Genomic DNA, 20,131 nt, shown 5'->3' on the forward strand with positions numbered 1-20,131 from the left:
TCATGGATGTGTTGTACACAAACCAACTAACCAACAGTTTGCAGGGTTGTGGGGTAGAGATGCATGCCCAAAAGAAAACCCCACATTTCCGGTTAGCAGGAGAATTCACCGTCTTTTAAACATTACGAGAGACATGGATATCAACAGGTTTTTGGGTGTGCACAAATACCACCATGCTGACCTTTTCAAGATGGTGGTTGAATGAATGACAGGGGGACACTGTGTTCACACTGCTGAACAGGTGCGCCACCAGTGGGAAAAATTCTTTCCATATTTTGGATGTAATTACCATACTTTCTTTATATCATATAAAAAAATGAATGCCGAAAGTTATTTCTTTAACTACTACTTTATGTTACTATTACTGAAGTCTGCTGCTAAATTCAGCTTCATGTTTCGCTCAGAACAGTTTTTAATAAATCAGAAAAAACGTGTAAACTGCGTGATTAATGCAGACGAGCGGAGGATTAGCTGGGAAACTTTAGAAGGAACAAATGTTTACCATAAGCTAGCTCGGGCCATGTTAAAGTTAACAATATTTTAACAGAGCAAGGCAAGCTAATTGCTAACATGCTTGGTTGAAAAGGAAAAAAACAACAACAATGCTTTAAGATGGCAGAGGTTTGATTACATAATCCTGTTTGAGCTATAACAGGCAGTGTGTTCTGTGTTTTATTTCTCAATTGCTCTTGGAAAGAAGAATAGAGTACTGGAAGCAAACCAAGCCGGGCGTTGAAACCAAAAGGCACGCAAGGTATTGTGGAAGCTAAGAATAAGGTGGATAACATCTCCCAGGAGCCCACAGTTGGATCCAAAAACATTTTTATCAAACACACATCAACGTCTACAGCAGGCAAAACAACATATGCAAGACTTAGGTGAATTAAATTAAAGACTTTGAGTACCTTCTAAGGTCGGGTTTCAGAGAAAACTGATTTTTTGAAGTTGACGTTTTAAGATACCTTGAATACGCTTCAGTCTCAGCTTCCCACATTGTTCATGTGACATTAAAGAAAATGTGTTTCGTGGTTTATGTGGATGTTTTGGGAATTAGAAGTGTTTGTCCATCTGTGCAATTTACAGCATATCTACTACATGAACTACATGAGAGCACATGAGAGTACACAACAACTGTTGATGTGTTGAACAGTGGCACAAATGTGCAGTGGCCCGGACTCGTCACATATGTGTGTTTTAAAGATAGGTAAGGTAGGTGGAACCAAGTGTGACATATGCTGACAGAGTTTTAACAAAAACAAGTAGCCGAAGTGAAACTAGAACTTAAAAGTTCGGTTCAGAGGTAAAAAGAAAAGCATTAAAATGCTGCTGACATTTGTAACGGCGCTAATAAGTAAAAGTACAGCCTTGGAACAGAGCCTTTCTCAACAGTCTGCCCTGTGGCTCGCTTCATGTGTATTAAAAAATGATCTAATATCATTTATTCAACGCTTATAATGTTTTTCTGCTGCCTTTAATGGACACCGCTTCCCATAAGCCCCACAGTGGACCTTTGTATTACTGAGGCAGCAGTGATCACGGCTAAACATTTAGAAAAATAACTTCAGAGGAGAGTGTTGTTTAGTTTTATGAATATGGATGACACCAAGTTAGGATGACACACGCACCCGGACTGCCACGCTTGTAAATTTTCATGGGAGCTGTAGTTTTCTGAATGCTGACAAATTAATCATTGTTAGGTGTTATTCACTTCAAAAAGGTTTGAATTTCTTACAGTTGTTTTGTCCTAATATGGAGAGTAAACACCAGGAACATGCTTCATGTTTCTGAAATGCTGAATGAAATATTGCATTGTAGTTAGAGAAGCTAATGGGACAGAGGATAGCCTGGATATGACGTCATGACTTTGGCTTTCACATCCATTTCTGCATCTTTGCACTGGCTTACTCGATTTTAAAAATGTAATTAATGTTTACAAGGCTCAGAATGGTTAAGCACCTCCAAACTTAGTCGGCTGTCTCGCCAGGTGGCCAGACTACAAGTCGGAAAAAGAAGAAAATCCGGAGGAAAGACGTGAGCTTAGCGGACCTCTGTAGCTCCTCATCTCTGCTGCAGAGTCGAGGCTCGAGACTATATTAGCTACTACTCTCATAATACTGCGTTCTGTATACCTTGGAAGTTGCAGGTCAGAGCTGGGAAGGACGTCACACCTGAGTTAACCATGTCCCAGCACAACAAGTTGGAAAACCAAGATGCAATACCAGTTTTCGCTAAGTTAGCCATTGTTAGCAATACCATCTGATTACAGCGCATATGCTGCATTTTCTACATACAAACACGGTAGCAACGTGTCAACAGATGAAGCTGGACACGACTGTGGGTATGACTAATCTGATGAGGCACAAATTAGATAGAAGTGCTATTAAGCAGTATATTACTACAGCTTTCACTGTTGTTAATGTGCGGAGCAGCCATTTTGGATTTTGAGGGGGATGTTGGTGAGATTCCTTCAACTCTCGCAGCAGATATCCGACTTCAGTGGGTGCTCTAGTGGGAATTTACAACTGGGAACTTGGAAATTCCAACTGCCAAGTGCAAATGGAACACACCAGAACACATGTACCGTTTTACCATACACATTATTTCTTTATACATGAGTCTATTCTGTCTCTAAACCAAAATCAGTGTGCTGCTACTTAAGATCTGAATCTGGGGATATAATGTGATGTGTTCCACAGTCATGACTGTTTGGTGTGTTTTTATGGGTATGTGTTGCTTGTGTAAATTATATGTCTAACTTGTGGGTGAATTTTTTGAGTGAAGCTGTCTGAGGACGCAAAATAAATATCAGTGTAAACTGTAATTAAGTTGTATCGTATCGTATGACATCATACATGTGCTAGCTTGGCTTGATTTGGTTTGACTAAACACATCATCCCAGTGCAACAGGGATTTGCATCTCCATCACAAAAGGGCTGCCTGCTTGAAGGTGCGTTGTGAACAAGCAGCGCCCTCCAGGGCTGAAAAATTAAGCCTATTTGGAAGTACAAAAAAACTGCAGTGCATCGAATGGCCACTTGAGGCTGGCTCCAAAACAGAGTAAATCCCATCGACTACCATATTAAAATGCCCAACTTTACAGTAAAAATAAACATGTTTACAGCCTGGGACAAAAAATAGTTTTGGTCTCTACATTCACAACAACTGTACAGTGAACCATACACTGAAATTTTTACGCCACAATTTACATTTTATTGAGGCTTAAAGTTACGTATTTTTAGGGCAGGGCTGCTGAAGTGACAAGTCGTCTGTAAGGCATCGCTACAATTTATGAGTGAGATTCACCCCTCACTCCTCCACAGGGCCCCCCTTTTGTCCAACTATGCTCACTTCTGGCTCAAAAAAAACCATGATGGCGTCAGCCGAGATGCCAAACTCGATGAGTGATGTCATAGTAGGATTGGGCAGTAAATAATTTTTCAGACTTTCCTGAAATTTCGCTGGAATGTACGTTATATGACACACACTGACCCGCGAGTTTGCTACTTTTTCGGTAAACTTTCTTAGGTTTTGCAGAAAATAAATAAATAAAATACAATAAATACAAAAACAAACTCATAAAATGTACATTAATATAATATTCTCACACTTACTTTACTTATAAAACAAGAACTACAACTGTACACTTTTTCTCTCTGTTTCTCTCGGTCACAGAACTACACCAGGATTAAGTGCCTCATTAACTCATCGTAAAACACACCTCAAACTCACACACAGAAACAAAATAAAGATAAGATAAGATAAGATACACCTTTATTGATCCCATAACTGAGAAATTACACTCACCCATACTGTCTTGCTTACTTTTGTTACTCATCCACTTAGTTAGACCACTGTTCAGACAATCACCATCTCCAATATGGTCGAAGTAAACCCTTAACTCACTGAGTCAGATTCTGTCTACAGTCCTGTGACCTATCCCTCTACCACTCGGAGTGACGTTGTCTCTTGGATCAGTTGCCTGTTCCACCAGCAGAGACAGGAAACTGACCTCTGGTGGCTTGTGATGTACACTACATACAGTGAGATTAATAGAAAGAGGAGCACCTGTATTTATGATGTACTGTGTGGATTTCTAAATACTCTGGGTCCCATAATAGCTTATGTCATGCAAGCTGCCACCATTATATATATAGTCTTCGTTAATGACGTTTAAAAGCAGCGCATTATTATAAATATAATACCCTTTTTCCTTTGTCACTCTTGGCTGCGCTAAGTGAAGCCATGCCACGCCAAACCGCACCGGAGATGGACTTTCTCGACAGTAGGTCCAAAGGCCAGGCTGCCAACCCTCAAGCAGGTCGCGGTGACATCTTGACAACTGCAGCCAACCCTCAACGACCCTCCTTCTCTCCCCCATACAAGTGTGTGTGTTGGGAGACTCTATTCACCTTTGTCTGCAGGAGACCAGAGAGGAAGGCGTTTTTAAAAGTCTCTGTGTTCAGCTCTCAGTACATGTGTAGCTTCTAAATGAATCTCTGTGGTTTGGAGTTTAGTTTCTCTCCTGCATCCTGTTTTTACTTTAGATATCTGCTTTATTTTACTGTTCATGTTCGCTATCAGCTGTATTAAAAGTTGTGTGAAGTTGCTGCTGTAAACTCAACATTTCCTTATTTTGGTACTTCGCAAAAAAAAGTTGATACATGACAAAATAACTGGGGACTTTTATCGTGAAGAATCTACAGGAAATTAAATGTGTTAACACTGAATTAGCGGAACTTTGCTAACAGCTTCTCTTCAATAAAGGCAAGTCTCATAATACGGCAGGGAGAAAAGTAAGAGCAGAAAAAGCCACAGTGAGATGTTGATGAAGAGCTGCAGACAACAGGCTCTTACTGCACCTCTGCAGACAGCTCACCTCCGACAGGTAACCTTCTTTTACCTGCCCTGCTGTGGAAAAACACATGCAGCAAAAATAACAGGGGACATTAGCCTTGGATCAGCCCGCTGTTTTAAAACATCATCACTCAAGACAAGCTGTCATCAATTAAAGACACACCTTCAACAAGGTAGCCCTGTTATAATGGAAATGCAAATCCCTGCTGTGCTGGGCTGACAGCCCAAACCAAACCAAACCAAACCAAGCCAAGCCAGCTCATGACTGTCGAAAAAGGGTACAAAAGTACCAAATGTACTGAGAGCTTGACACAGAGACTTAAAAAATGTTTTTCTCTCTGGTCTCCTGCATAGACCTGAGTTGAGTCTTGCAGCAAACACTTGTTTTAGGGGGAGAAGGGGGTTGTTAAGAGTTGGTTGCAGTTGGTGAGACATCACCGCTACCCGGTTGGAGGCAGTCAGGCGTGCTTTTGGACCAACTCCAGAGATGGTCCATCTCGGGCGCAGCTCCACATGTTTAAACTGACAATGGAAACACGGCCTAAATTGCAAATGGAAAAGCCCTACTGGTAAAGTTGCATTGTGGGTGATGTAGGCATGAGGTTTAAACAAGGAAGAAGAATGTGTGGAATAAAAAAGTTGATATCTCTGGTTCTGCTGCTTTGATTTAAAATGTTTTTTAATCTTTTCATTACGGGTCTAACGATGTTATCACAGCGCAATACTGAATCAGCGGAGAACTCTTTCAAAAAACATCTCACGTTTTTAATTTTGCTTTAAGTCTGTATCTTTGTTTTTATTGAATATGACTTAAAATTTAATTTTCATTTCATTTAATCTTATGTTAATTAGTGAATTCAATTGTTATCAATCTTTCATGTTTTATTGTATTTTAATATTTAGTTTGCTATCTTTTAATTCATTTGTTTAAATGTTTTTTATTAAACATAAAGCACTTCGGGCTATGTATGAAAGTTCCTGAGCACATAAAATGTATGGCAATTCCTATTTCATTCTGTCTAAAAGAGGATACTAACAACTGTGAATGAATGAATGAATGAATGAATGAATGTACAGCATCTATCAGTAGTAATTATTGCTGTGTGTGTGTGTGTGTGTGTGTGTGTGTGTGTGTGTGCATGTGTCGACTGTCCATTCAGTCAGTGCATTTGCACCATTTAAACCCTCCTCCGTCCTTGATCAAGGAATCAGGACAGGGTGTTGCCATGGAGACGCAGCTCTATAACAGTTGCCACAGCGATTAGAAGAAGAGCTGAGCTGAAGTGGTTGTTAGGGCGACCGTGAAGAGAGCGAGAAAGTGAGGCAGGGAGGCGCCTGGTAAACACACAGGAAAACAAGCGGAAGGGTTAAGTTGAGAACCCCCGTTTGTGCTCCACCCTGTCATAGTGGAGCAAATGAAGCGCCCCCCCACCACGATTAAAAAAAAAACAACAAAAAAAAAAAAACTTTCCCAAACTGAGTCAGCTCCAGTGAGCAGGAAATTACTCATTTCCTCGCAACAAGTAGATGTCAGATGGATGTGTCTTTATTTGGTAAACAGTGAAAAATGAAGTCAAGCTCCGATACAGGAAGCGAGGCACAAAGAGAGTCAACAAAACTCACCTCTGAGCTGGAGAGCGAGTCAGTTTCAACATAGCGGGTTTTAACTGGGCTAACACAGAGCCAGTCACGTTGCAACAAGCCAAACTAAAGAGCTGGCAGCTGGCCTGGTGAAGGACATGTTGCCTACATGCATACAGGTCACCCGTCCCTCGCCACTGATGCTGACCTGGAATCACTACCTCTTCTGGGTTCAGTTAAGCCTTGGCAACTGATCATTTCCTTAAAAGCCTAAAAAAAGGCGGCTCTCCACGGACTACCGAGGCGTGCAGGATTGATTAGTGGCACACTCTGTCCAGGCACAAGTATGTCACCTCTCCAGGGAGGTACAGGCCAGTAAACAACCACAGCATTGGTGTTGGTGTCTGAGGAAAATCAGCAGTAATAGGTTTTCACAGCAAACTAGAATACGGGCAGCAGGAGTTAGAGAGAAGGTTCTGGATTGTGTGACGTGAGATCGAGCTTCTTCCTTTAGAAGAATGACATAAGAACAAAGTCTGGAGAGAGAGCGATGTGAGGCAAAGGGGAAAGAGACAGGTGCACGCCGGTGTTCCCAAAACAACAGGGCAGTTATTGTATTTGGCCCGTTGGTTTGTCCCACTTACCAACTCGGTCAGCAGTTGGAGCTGCAGCAGTGACTGTGAGGCAATTAAGGTACTTTAAAACCCTCAGCGCCTGATTGCTGCAATTTGCCTCAAAACTCGCACTTTTTTATTTTTTTTTTAGTTAATGTTTATTTGTGTCGGGCCGAGTGTGTCGCATAAACCAATTACCACACAACACAGCATGTACAGCCTTAGCTAATTTGCAATGCCTGTCCCTAGATGGGCCTTTAGAATACATAAAACTCAACAACACAAGAGACAGAACAAAACCAAAACTCAATGATATATGTGTACATTAAGAACACAAAACTCAACGAGAAAAACACAGACACATGCTATGGCATAATAAAGTACTAGGGGTGTAACTATACATTGATCTGGATTGATATATCAATTAATGCCGAAAAATCTACATATCATCGTCTTTAAGATACACCTTAATCGTGAAATTCCCATGGCACGTCTGTGTCAGTAATTCTGTCCAAGCAGACCTCTCCTTCAAACCGTGCTAGTGGCCGAGCACCAGGCAGACAATGGTGAGGAGCCAAGGCAAAGACAATAAGGATTTTAACTGATATTGTCATGTTGGCTGCCTTAAAGTCAATAAAAAGTCAGAAAATAATGAAACAAAAAATCCAAAGCTATTTAATCATCATCTATGCCAAAGAAAAGCATCAAATACTCACATCGAAGAACCCTGACACCAGCAAATGTTTGGCTTTTTTGCTTGAAAAAATGACTTAAATGAGGATATCATTATCTACAATGTCCATTCCCAATAATTGTCCATAAATCTGTTTAGAAATTAGAAAACAGACGCACCTTATATTCCAGAACTTGCCTGAAAATCATGACATTTTTACGTTCCCTTCAATATCAAAGTAACACACTGACAGTTGTCTGTACATCTATTTGTAAACTGCCAACAGGAACTGCTAATTGCTAATTCAGCATACTTTTTATAGTGCCTGTTTGCCGAAATGTAAACATATCTAGGCTAAAAATAAAAGTTGTAGCCCAGAGGTAGCGCACTGTATTGCTAGGGAGGTGTAGTTATCCTCGATTTTGTCTGAGGGAGAACCCACAGTGTTAGACTTTGAAAACTCCTGGGTTAGCCAGTCAAACCGTAGCTGCTGCCCAGTTTGATTACTGTGCATCTGCTGCGCCAACATTCTAACACATGCTGGACAGTGAGTGTGCAGGCGGCTCATTTTGGGCGAGCGTCAGCAGCCAAATAACTAGCTTCACCCAAACTAGTGGTTGCAGAAAATCCAGCATGATTATATGTCATTTACACAGCCAGATAGTCTAAATAAAGCCACACTGAGGAGGTCTAATGTCAGAGCACATAAAAAATGTGACCCTGTTGACTCACAGCATGACAGATGGGATGCAAACACAGACACAGGAAGCTGGGTGAAGACAGTGCCATGAACTCCATCTTACCTATCCAAACATCATTTCCAAACCAGGAGAGGTTCTTTTGAGAGCTGTCATAGTAACCGATCTTCTTGTAACTGCCTCCTGGATGATTGGGAAGGAAAAAGAAACAGCGGGACAAGGAGTGAGAGAGTGAAATAAAAGCACAAAAGTCAGAGAGAAAGAATAGCTTAATTAGTATTGCATGTGTAATTCATTTCCTCCCCTGGTGTTTTGTGGCGGATCATGATTTCAAACAATACAGCACAACTTGACAGAACTGATTTCAATTCATAAAACCGCCATTTAGTTATTTTTCGTTGGTTCCTGTGGCTTCATGCTAATGGTATGCGTGGGTACAGAAAAGACACACAATGAACAGATAAAAGAAATGAGGGATGAAAAGGTGCATAAAGAAGGACAAATAAAGAAGTACCAAGGGGAGAAGGAGGAGAAAAAAAGGAGCTTATGTGGCAGTCTTGACCAGGAATACTGATGAGGCCCCACAGTGATTCAGGGATGCAAGTCAGGTCGTCTCATTGTGGATGTCAAATTACCTCGACACCACAACAGGAAATATGAGACAGAAAGGAGCAGGATTATAAATTCCCATCCTTTAGGACGCCAAAGGGAACAGAGGTAGAAAATAATCCTCAACCTTATCCTGTGCGGGGAAACTCATTAAGTCACTGGTGACAAATAGGATGCCATTTCCAGAAACAGCTTAAAACGAAGGCTTGTGCCCAATTAGAGCGAAGCCTTGAGTCAACACATTCCTGCATCAAGCCCATTCGCATGTGCAATTATAAGATATTGAGACCAATCACAGTGAAGCCTCCCAAACAGAGAGGCTTTGCCTTGAAATGAACTGAGAGCAACGATCGATACACGAGGAATACAGTCAGCTGTGACTTTTTTTTAATGAATAAGTGGCATTTACTGTTTACTGCAACAAAACATCTGTGGGAGGACAGTGTGGGAGTGTTTTACCTTGCAGTTGCTCGATAAGCGTCATTGCCATCCTGGAACCCTGAGCGTCAAACACCACTTGGCCCTGAGACACAGACAGGAGGAGGTGTTTTTTAATGCAAATGATTAAAGGAAGAGTTTGACATTTTTATAAATACACACATTTGCTTTCTTGCCAAGAGTTAGTTGCAAGGATTGACACCTCTCTCATGTTTGTACCAAGCGGCCACCTCCGGGGCTGAAAAACGAAGTGGAAGTGCCAAAAACTGCAGTTCCTCTAATGGCCACTTGAGGCTGACTTCAAGAGCAAGTCAATCCCCACAGACCCCCATGTTAAAATGTCCAACTTTACAGCAGAAACATGTTTACAGCCTGGAACAAAAATGTTTTTGGTCTCTATAGTTAATTTCCCCCTTTATGACAAATATATGAAGAGCAAATTTTTATTTATTGTTTTTATTAAGGCTTTAAGTTATACATGATTAAATGCGAGGCCGCTTTGAATGCTAAGCTGTCTGTGAGGTCACCACAGTCTATAGCCCATTTTACACTGCCTCTTCAAGGCAGGAATTTTACACCATTATGCCGTTTTGCCATTCTGTATAAAAAGTACAATCCTGGAACAGGGGGACAGAGTTGTCTCGCCTTTAAGCCAACTGCAGCAGAGGTAACAGCGCCAAAATGACCTCTGGGTGAAAGGGACATCCAGCGGGATGGAACTATGGATGAGGGTGTGGCGTTTTGATGACATATTATGTGTTCGACCAGCTGGTGGGAGATTTAAAAAGCAGCTCATAGCAGTTAGCAGCTAACTCAAAGAAGATGACTAGCAGCCTGAAAATGTCCACAAACTGGGAAAACAATGAGCTGAGGGAGCTCCTTACCCTCCGAGCAGAGGACGAGATCAGCTGCCATATAAAAATGACTGTAAATACTTGTTATTGCCATGTTATGCCATTGTTACTGTTTATAAAGTGGCAGACGGTGTTGTGTTGTGTTTCATGTCATGCCCGTCATGCCTCTTTTGCTTCCCTGCTACCGGCATGCTGCCTAAAATCACACAATGGAGCGGCATGATGCTACAGTTGTTTTCTTCTGTATGAAAAGCAAAGGTGGTGTAAAGACAGGACTTTGAAGCAGCCCTATAGTGCAATCTCTGTGTAAAAAGGGGCGTGCGAGTCACATCCACCTCTTGTTCCCCTACAGCTCCACCCTCTCTTCCAAATATGCTCACTTCTGGCTCCAAAAATCCAAGATGGCGACAACCAAAATGCCAAACTTGAGGTTTCCAAAGCAATGGATGACGTCACAATGGCTATGTTCATTATTTTTATACAGTGTATGGTTTGTATTCAAAATATGATGCTATAGCCAGCAGCCAGTTAGAACCAATAAAGACTGGATACTGGGAAAACAGTTAGCCTGGTACAACCAAAGATTTACTAAGACATTCAGGCAGATTTTAAACAAATCTAACTGCCAATAAATGGTAAAGTTATTACATGACATTGGGTGAGAGCGGGGTTCACCCTGGGCAGGTCGCCAGACTATCACAGGGCTGACACATAGAGACAGACAACCATCTATGCTATCATTCACACCTACAGCTAATTAAGAGTCTGTGGGAGGAAGCTGAAGTACCCGGGAAAACCCACGCAGACACAAGGAGAACATGCAAACTCCGCACAGAGGGTCTCCCCCACCACAGAGTTTGAACCCCCCACCCTGGGTTCGAAAATGTATAATTGACCCAAATTCTATTTTGCCTCAATCATGTTACTTTTTCAATTTAAACTCAGTTGCCATTTTATTAAGTAGGCTACACCTGTAAAATCTTATCCATCCATCCATCCATCCATCCATCCATTTTCATCCGCTTATCTGAGGCCGGGTCGTGGGAACAGCAGGCCAAGCAAAGCACCCCAGACGTCCCTCTCCCCAGCAATGCCTTCCAGCTCCTCCTGGGGGACCCCAAGGCGTTCCCAAACCAGATGAGATATGCAATCCCTCCAGCGTGTTCTGGGTCTGCCCTGGGGGCCTCCTACCCGATATAACAACTCAGCCATGCATTCTACCTCACTTGAAAAACACAGAAGTCACCCTTTAACTATACGCTTATTGCTGAGGTTGTAGTGTGCAATAGTGTTAAACTGGACTGAATTATATTGAGGTCTTTCTACTGTTTTGTAGGCCCCATTTACAAACACAAGTGGGGAAGAATACCAGAAACACATCTGAGTACAATTCAGTCCAGTGCAACACCACTGCAAACTACAACCTCAGTAATAAACATAAAGTTGAATTAACAACTAAAGTTTTAAGAAAAACTGGCCATAAAAGGCTGCATAAAGGTAGAATATGTGGCAGAGCTGCTGCTGTGGATTGCAGTAGATTTTACAGGTTTGCCTAACAAGCTGTCCAGGGATCGAATGCGAACACTTACTTTATTATACTAAATTCAATTATTCTTATTTTCCTTCCGGAAATAATGGACACTCAGGAGCTGATATCTGTCCACAAGGAGTATTTTTACTCTCTTTCTGCAGGTCAGTTTGCTTCTTTAGTAACTCTAATAAAGTCTTTCACTAAAGAATGTAACTAGTTAGTGATTTTGCCACTGGCTAAATCTTAAAACACAGCAGTAGCAGGGGTGGTGGTGGTTTCAAACAAACACAAGCCCAGAATAAAAGAAAATATGCAGTAAGATGGTGGCATATCAAATCTGCTGTTATTATCTCCTGTAAAGAATAAAGATACCATTAATTTTAACACTATGTACTTCTATCAGACATCACTGACTTTGTGATATCAAACACTGTTTTTCATTTGTTCCTTTCCTTCACATGAATATATATTTTATATTTTAGGCCTTTGCACAGATTTGAGACAAGTGAGTCTACACAGTTTGATCACCATATGTAGTAACAACTGGAATTCTAAAGCTTAAAAAGCACAGCATTAAAAAATACCTGTACAAAACATTGCATATTCATATGTTGCACATAGCGATGGTGTACCATGTTTTGGAAGAAGAGGTTATAATCTGCACTTCTTTCCTTTCTTTTTTCTCTGTACTTACCGAAACACCTTCAAAAGAGCTTGTGTTGAGCGCCCTGTAGATCTCAGAGGTGATGTCATGGTTGTTGTAGTTGAAATCCTCCAGTCGTCGGCCCTTGGCCTTCAGTGGTGCCACGGTCTTATTGAGGGCAAGGGCCAGAGCCCACACTGCATCGTAGGCTAGAGGGGCCTCTTGAAAACCACCAGTCTCCTCTGGGTTCTTTCCACCCAGACGGGACATCAAGGCGGCGATAAACTCCTGCGATGTCTGATAGAAACAGAACAGAAAGGAAAGATGAGTCCTTCTGACAAATTGTACATTAATATGTCTATTACTCAGTTTCAAAGAGGAGGAGACAGTAGTGGATCATCAGGAGCATTTATAAGTCCTACATGATGACAACATTCTCTGCAAAAATTTGGGTTGGATTTTCTTTAAACATTGAATTTTAGACCAACATTAGAAAGAAAACACTGTTTCTAATAAGTGAGTCACCGTTCTTTACCTCCATACTGAAATAAAGGGGAGCGACTATTGATCAAAGTAACAGTTCAAGATTTTGTAAAATACGCTTATTTGCTTTCTTGCTGAGATTTTGATATCTCTTTCATGCCTGTAAGCTAAATGAGAGGCTACAACCAGCAGGCGATTAATGAGCTCAGCATTTAACACTGGAAACAAAGGGAGAAGGCTAGCCCGGCTCTGTCCAAAGTTACATTTCTGTTTGTATAGAAAACTGTATTACACAAACAGGATACAACGTGGAATTAAAGCAAATGAAAGCCCGGGCTACTAATTGAAGTTTTACGGGATTTTATGTTGTAGTAAAAAACATGAAAATGCCTTTAGCTTGTGTTAAAAACAGACACACCACAGTCAGTTAACCACCCTATTTCAAGCATCCAATCAAAGACCTATTGAAAAAAACAATTGGCTTCAAGACAAGGGACAGAAATACTAGCTCATTTCCGTGCTCATTCCTGTAACACTTTAAATATGCTGCACCGACTGAAAGAGGAAGCTAAAATATTTCTTTGTTGGTTCTTCTAATATTACAGATACTCCTTTTGCAACTTTAGGAGATTAGCCAAAGTGAGGTGCTATGATAAGAGTTAAAAGCAAGGAGAAGTGTGGATTATTACCGTCCTGCTTTTAACTGACACTGGAAACAAATATAAAACGCTCACATGTGGGTGCAGCTTAACACAAAGACATTCAGTCTTAAAAAATATATGTAACATGTGGCACCAGACTGAACATGACCGATCCTGAAAATCAAAGAAATAATTTTCAACTTTATTCTAATGTTTTCTTTTCCTCTAACAAATGTACAATTCAGCTGTTTTTGTAATTAAACACCAATAAACATTATCTCCCTCTGAATGCGGGGATGACTACATGTGTGACGGGAGAATAATTGCTACCAATCATCAAGGTGTCCCTGTGGATTCTCTGAGGCCAATTAGGGCCCACACACCCCCCCAGTTCAGTTATGTCAAATTCATCTCATTGAAATTCCACCTTGGCATTTGGCATTTAAATCTGCCACTACCTACTGAAATCTAGCTGACAATGTGCTATTGCAGACCCTGCAGTACTGGCACACCGGCTTCATCTGAATGCTCTATCGAGGAGAAATATGCCAATTTCAAACTTGGAAATTGAATTTGAATAGATTGACTATGAGTTCGGGCTGTAATTCTTATCACCCATTGAGCAGCACGTCAACAGCTAAATCAGCAGGTAGCGGCAGGTGCTGTATGAATATAAACAACAGCTGCTGATGAAGTGTGAGAGAGGGAAAGGAGGGGCACGAGGGGGAGAAGGGAAGGGGAGGGGGGTGGATGGTGGAAAAGGTGGGGATGAAGAAATGATAAGGAGAAGGGAAAGGTGGGTAAACAAGAAGAATGAAAGGATGATCCACCATAGACCAGCAGAGCCAGAGAAGGTCGAACAATGGGAGAGAGGAAGAGACAGTTTAAGAGGATTAGAGAAGGTGAACAGAGGAGAGTGACGGGCGAAAGAGAAGCAGAGAGCGACTGCTACCTGCGAGGAAATATTATAAAGGAAGACATTCAGAAAGAGTGTGACAGTATTAAACATGTATTTCTCTACCTGATATCAACGGTTTATGAAACATAATATTGATTCAGGTCAAACACAGTTCACTGACGCCATGACGTTATTGTTCTAAACACTGTTGCCTGGGGAAAACTCTATCTCATGGGAACTGATCTATCTTACACAGACAGCAGGATGGAGTTTGTTAGGGACACGGATAAGAAGCAGGATATAGTTGAAGAGATTTGCGTTAACCACAATGAATGAACAGACAAAAGAGCTCGAACTACATTAACTAAAAATTCAAGAAGGAAGACATCACAGTGTTTGGCTGACAAGTGATCACTGAGAAGTGCAGGAACACCACAGAAATTAAAAACTAGCAAAAGATATCACCTTTCACCAACCACAGCACTGAAAATACCACATGCATATGCACAGTGGTGCACATAAAATTTGAGCTGTACGCCTGATTGTCTGCTCTACATGCATCTGCCAACTCACACACTGACCCTGAGTAGTCATGCAATATTGACACTTTTTACACACAGTCTACACACACCACACATCCAATTTTTTTACTTATTGAAAAAAAAAATTATAACTGAGAAAACCACCAACAGGACACTGGTCAACCAGCTGCGGCCAGCACGCTGCAGTGAAGTTAGTTTAAAGTTGGATATTTGACAGACATTCCCTCCAGACCAAGCACCGTCTTCTTAGTTTCACCAGATGTTAGCAGTACAAGTACAGTTTGTGTGTGACATAATTCAGGTGACATTATGTTAATAACATCTTACTAATTTTAACCAAACTGTAATGTTTTTTCCCCAAACCTAGCCACAATCTTTTCTTGCCTAACACTCGCGATGGACGTGATGTGAATGACGCGAAATTTGCAAATTAAGTAGCGCGATTTAGCGTCATTCTCTTATTCACGAGAGTTGAAAAATCTCAACTGAAACAACCAATTTGTGCCCCGATAGCCAATCAGCATTGAGATCCTCTGGGGACGCTTGACACTGAGGATGCACCGGCTGAAGTTCATTCATCGATTCAGCGACTTCACATGCGTATGACGCAAGTTAAAGGGGATTTATACTTGTGCGGTGGACCCTTCGCCATAGCCTACGCACATGGCCTACGCACATGGCCTATGCACATGACCTACGCATTTATACTTGTTACACCTCCAAAACGTTAGATGGCAGCAGAGGTTTCTATGAAGTGCTGTAAAGTTTGGTTGATTCAAACACACATTAAACACACATTAAACATGGCTTAACAGCGACAATTTCAAACACAAGTACACAAATCAGCTTCACTATAACTCAGCATTCACAGACAAAGCACTTGTCTTTATCTGGACACATTTTCCCCACAAATACAACATGCTAATGTTTTTAGCACAAGCCTATGGCATTTTACATAGTATAAATTAGCCTAACGGCTAGCGGACTTCTCTCTACTCATATGAAGCCAGGGACAACAGCAACATTTAACAAAGGTGACATTAAAAAATCCGGCTCCATTACAACTCACAAGGTTCACTGACAAAACAACTGTCTTATGCTAAACATGTTTTACAAAGAAATATAAGATGCTAACGTTAGTAGCACAAGCCTATGGCATTTTACACTGTATAAATTAGCCTAGCGATGATCAGAGATTTCCTCTGCTCATATGAAGTCAGATTTAATCACACACAAGGTTTAAAACGCTATTTTGTGGAGGCTTTACTGTCTTCACAATTTATTGTTTCTCATATGATAGGAAAGAACTTCTGGTCCAGAGACAAAATAGTAAAAGATGCACAATAGACGACAAGTTGATCTTCAATTGACGGTTTAATAAAAAAAAACCCACACACATCTGGAATCATTATACATTCCTCTAATGTTTTTCTCAGGGACCCCCTACGTACCTTGGGTCTCTGCCCAAACCAGATCCAGATGTGCTGGCCATCAGTCAATAAAATGAATACAAACATGACGTATGCCTATGCCTAGGTCACTTCATCCTAACATTATATGTGAAATTAAAGTAAATAAAAGCTTTGTTTCCACTGAGGGAACCTACAGCGTGGGTACGGCGTCGATTCGACACAGAAGTATAAATTCTGCCTTATTCACACATTTGAAGCAGATAGCAAGTAAACCTCAAAACCTCAAAGGAAGTAAACCTTAAAACCTAAAAACAAAGTTGGAAGTTTATTTTGAAAAGAGACTGTAACAAGTGAAAACGGTTCATTTTCTGTGAAAATCAAGGCTCCAAAACATTTCTACTTATGAATTTTAAAAAGACTCCCATAACTTTTCTGTATTATTTTACCCGATTTCCACGACTGCATTTAAGTAGTTCTCATAGGTAGGCCTATATAGAGATACAACCAAACATTATTAACAACTTTTCAGGCATTTGCGAATAATAACTTTACTCGCTCATTTTACATTCATGGATACTTTTTGTCAAAGCTTGAACGCCAAGAAAATGTAATACTTTATAAAATCGCGATTAAGACTTTTTAATACTTTTTAAGGGCCTTAATTTTCCGACATTTGATTTATCAACTTTTAATACTTTTTAAGACCCCGTGGACACCCTGTACTCGCAGGTACAGGTACTCGCAAAGCCTTGTTTAACCTGCAACACAACAGCTTTTCCGCATTTTCCTGTTTCTCCACTTACGTGACAACACCTTTTCTTTCTCCCAAAATAGGCGTGGCCTTGGCAACAGTGCGATGCCAGTCATGTGAATGTGTATCACTTGATACTAGTGATATTTTAGTGGATTTTTATGTACATACAATGTATGTTAAAACCATTTTCAGGCCTGGAAAACAATTTTCTAATTTCATAACTGTGGTAACCCTTTTTATAAGACACAATGAATGTAACAAGCTTAAAATGACATGCCGTCCTTAAGCATCCAAAACTGATGCTGGAGGGGTACCTACAGCGTAACAGTTTAACATGTAGAGCCACTCACTCATTGTCTGTATTATTTGATGAGTTGGGAATAAGAATGTGTTGATTTAACAGAATTTTAGGGCTCATAATAAAAGTTAGGAATTTGTCTGTGTTTATTTTGGCTGTATAACAAGACTAGAAGTCTGCAGCCATGCTAGCAGCTGCTAACATGCTAATAATTCATGTTTTGTTACTCTGAGAGACTCTGGTGCATCATCAGCATCACATTTGCACTTCATCCCTGTTTTTCTTTTCACCTTTTGGGTGCAGGAAGACATAAATACAGGTGATAATTAGTGTAAACCAAAGTGTGAGTATCTGAGTATTTTTCCATTCAAATCCTTTAATGGAGTTTACTGATGTGTGTGTGAGAGGTGTAGGCACTGCACTTCTTGACGGATTTACAGATGTTTGTGCAATCTTTTCTTTTCTCATGTATAATCATTTTAATTTCCTGATTGTTTTCTGTATTGATTATCAATATGATCCCAAGTTTTTCTGTATTTGTGTCTACAAATACAAGTAGGAGCTCCTTTTCCAATGTGTACTTGTGTGACAAAGCACAGGTGCACTCTAGCTGATGTCATTATAAGCTCATTAAACACTTCTAAGTGCCGCAAGTATTTTGCACTGTGATGGATTCTTTATAACTTCACTTATTATTTGTCAGTTAGAGGAATGTATTCATCTTTCAAACTGTTGATGTTACAATTCCTCATCACTGATCAATATCTATCTAATATAATTACAAGTATAGGTACAGATCTAAGTTTAAGCCTTACATGGTCTGGCACCCCTCTGCCCCCTTTCCAACCCAAGATCTCTCAGATCCTCAGACCAGTTGCTCCTGGCAGTCCCACAATCGAGACTAAGGGGGAAGGGTGATCGTGCATTTGCAGGAGCTGCCCCAAAGCTATGCAACAGTTTACCCTTTTCTTTCTTTTAAAGATTTGTTTGGGCTTTTTTATTGGACAGAACCGATTAAGCGTGAAAGAGGGAGAGAGAGGGGATGACATGCAGCAAAGGGCCATGGGCTAGAACTGCGGCAAGGACATTGCCTTTGTACATGGAATGCCAGCTCTACCCACTAAGCCACTGGCCGCCCCGAACAGTTTACCCTTTCAAATTAAGTGCTCCCCCTCTGTAGACACGTTTAAATCTAAGCTGAAGACCCACATGTTTTCTAAGGCCTTTGATTGTCCTTCAGGTTTCTGTTTTTATTTTCGGCACTATTCTGTGCTTTATTTTCTTTTTCACTCATTTATTTGTGCATTTTTTGGGGGTTGTTATGTTATTTTGCGTACGTTTTGCTGTCACCATGTTACGTTACTTTACTTATCTTATTGTACGGCACCTTGGTCAACTCTGGTTGTTTTTGAATGTGCTTTATGAATAAATTTGATATGGTCTGATTTGATTTGATACAAGAGTAATGGTAGAGTAAATAGTGTTTTGCGTGTTCCCACCATGTTGGAGACGCCGCGGACCGTCTCAGGATTCAGCATAACGATCTCCGTGGTCACATGTCCCTCCACAGCCTCCGTCATGTTCTCCACCGTACAGTTGATAGCGGGGTCTTTGATCTTGAACCAGTTGTCAGCATACCAGCCTATGAGGAACCACACATACTTCTTCCCGTAGAGCTTCTCCTTGAACACCTGCAGCAGGGAGGGTGGGATGCAGACACAGAGGGTGGTTGAGGGGAGGGAGAGAATGATAAATAAGCATGAGGAGAGTTATTCCCTGAGATGTGTTGAGCATGTTGTATCACTGCCAAACACAGAAATTCATTCAGACATTCAAACAGCTCATTACAGAGCTCAGTTTCTGCTAATAGCCAGTCAGGTTCAGTCTATTGGGATAAATCAAGCGAGAAAAGTTACTAACCTCACAAAACACCTTTCTGGCTTCGGTCTCATAAAAGAGCCCCACAATGATCCTTGCATCTTGGCGCTGCATTGAAACATAAAACAAAACTTTGCTTAGTTACATCAGCAGCAACAATAAACTGTAGCTTCACTGTAGCACAGCTTGATGTGGCGGCGCAGCATGCCAAAGTTCCTGCTGCTCCGCAGGACGACACGTACTGCTGTTCAGGAGTTGCTAATTAGCATGGCGCATTAATTTCCTCTATCAAATCGCCTCTATGCTAATGGTATCGTGTGCAGCTGTGAGCCAGAGTAGGAAGGAGAAGGGGGGAGAGAGACGACCAGCAGCTGAGGTGAATTTTTAATCAAAGCACCTTGAGGTTCTTGACAGCGACAGCCGGGTCGGTGAGGAAACTCTGGCGAACGCTGATCTCGATGCCTGCCTCCTTCGTCCTTTGCTCCAGATCGTCCAGAGTCTGAGAGATGAAAGGGAAGGACAGAGGGAGACAGACAGGGAGAGGGGGGGAGAGGGGGAGGTTAGAGAGTCAGCTGAACTGAGACAGAGAGAGGTGCCGGGTTGAGATGATAGAGAAAGACAAAAGAAACACAGCCAAGCCCAAAGAGACGAAAAAAAAACCAAATAAAAAAATCTGAAGTGCATATGAGAAACGCCAAGAGAGAGATGGACAGTGTGTATGATAAACAAG

At 41.2% G+C, this 20,131-nt stretch overlaps 1 protein-coding gene across 2 annotated transcripts in view; it reads right to left on the reverse strand.

Annotated features, from left to right (window-relative positions):
• The window catches only part of gabbr1a (gamma-aminobutyric acid (GABA) B receptor, 1a), a 120,450-nt gene that overhangs the window by 33,707 nt on the left and 66,612 nt on the right, over positions 1-20,131 (reverse strand). For both annotated transcript variants that reach the window (XM_049582833.1, XM_049582834.1), the window contains exons 10-15: positions 19,799-19,900; positions 19,444-19,509; positions 19,023-19,214; positions 12,547-12,792; positions 9,489-9,552; positions 8,526-8,603 (exon numbers count right to left, since the gene is read on the reverse strand). In XM_049582833.1, the coding sequence (XP_049438790.1) occupies positions 8,526-8,603; positions 9,489-9,552; positions 12,547-12,792; positions 19,023-19,214; positions 19,444-19,509; positions 19,799-19,900 (748 nt within the window). The remainder of the gene's footprint in view (positions 1-8,525; positions 8,604-9,488; positions 9,553-12,546; positions 12,793-19,022; positions 19,215-19,443; positions 19,510-19,798; positions 19,901-20,131) is intronic.

This window comes from Epinephelus fuscoguttatus, linkage group LG8, assembly GCF_011397635.1.
Source record: "Epinephelus fuscoguttatus linkage group LG8, E.fuscoguttatus.final_Chr_v1".
Lineage (NCBI taxonomy): Eukaryota > Metazoa > Chordata > Actinopteri > Perciformes > Serranidae > Epinephelus > Epinephelus fuscoguttatus.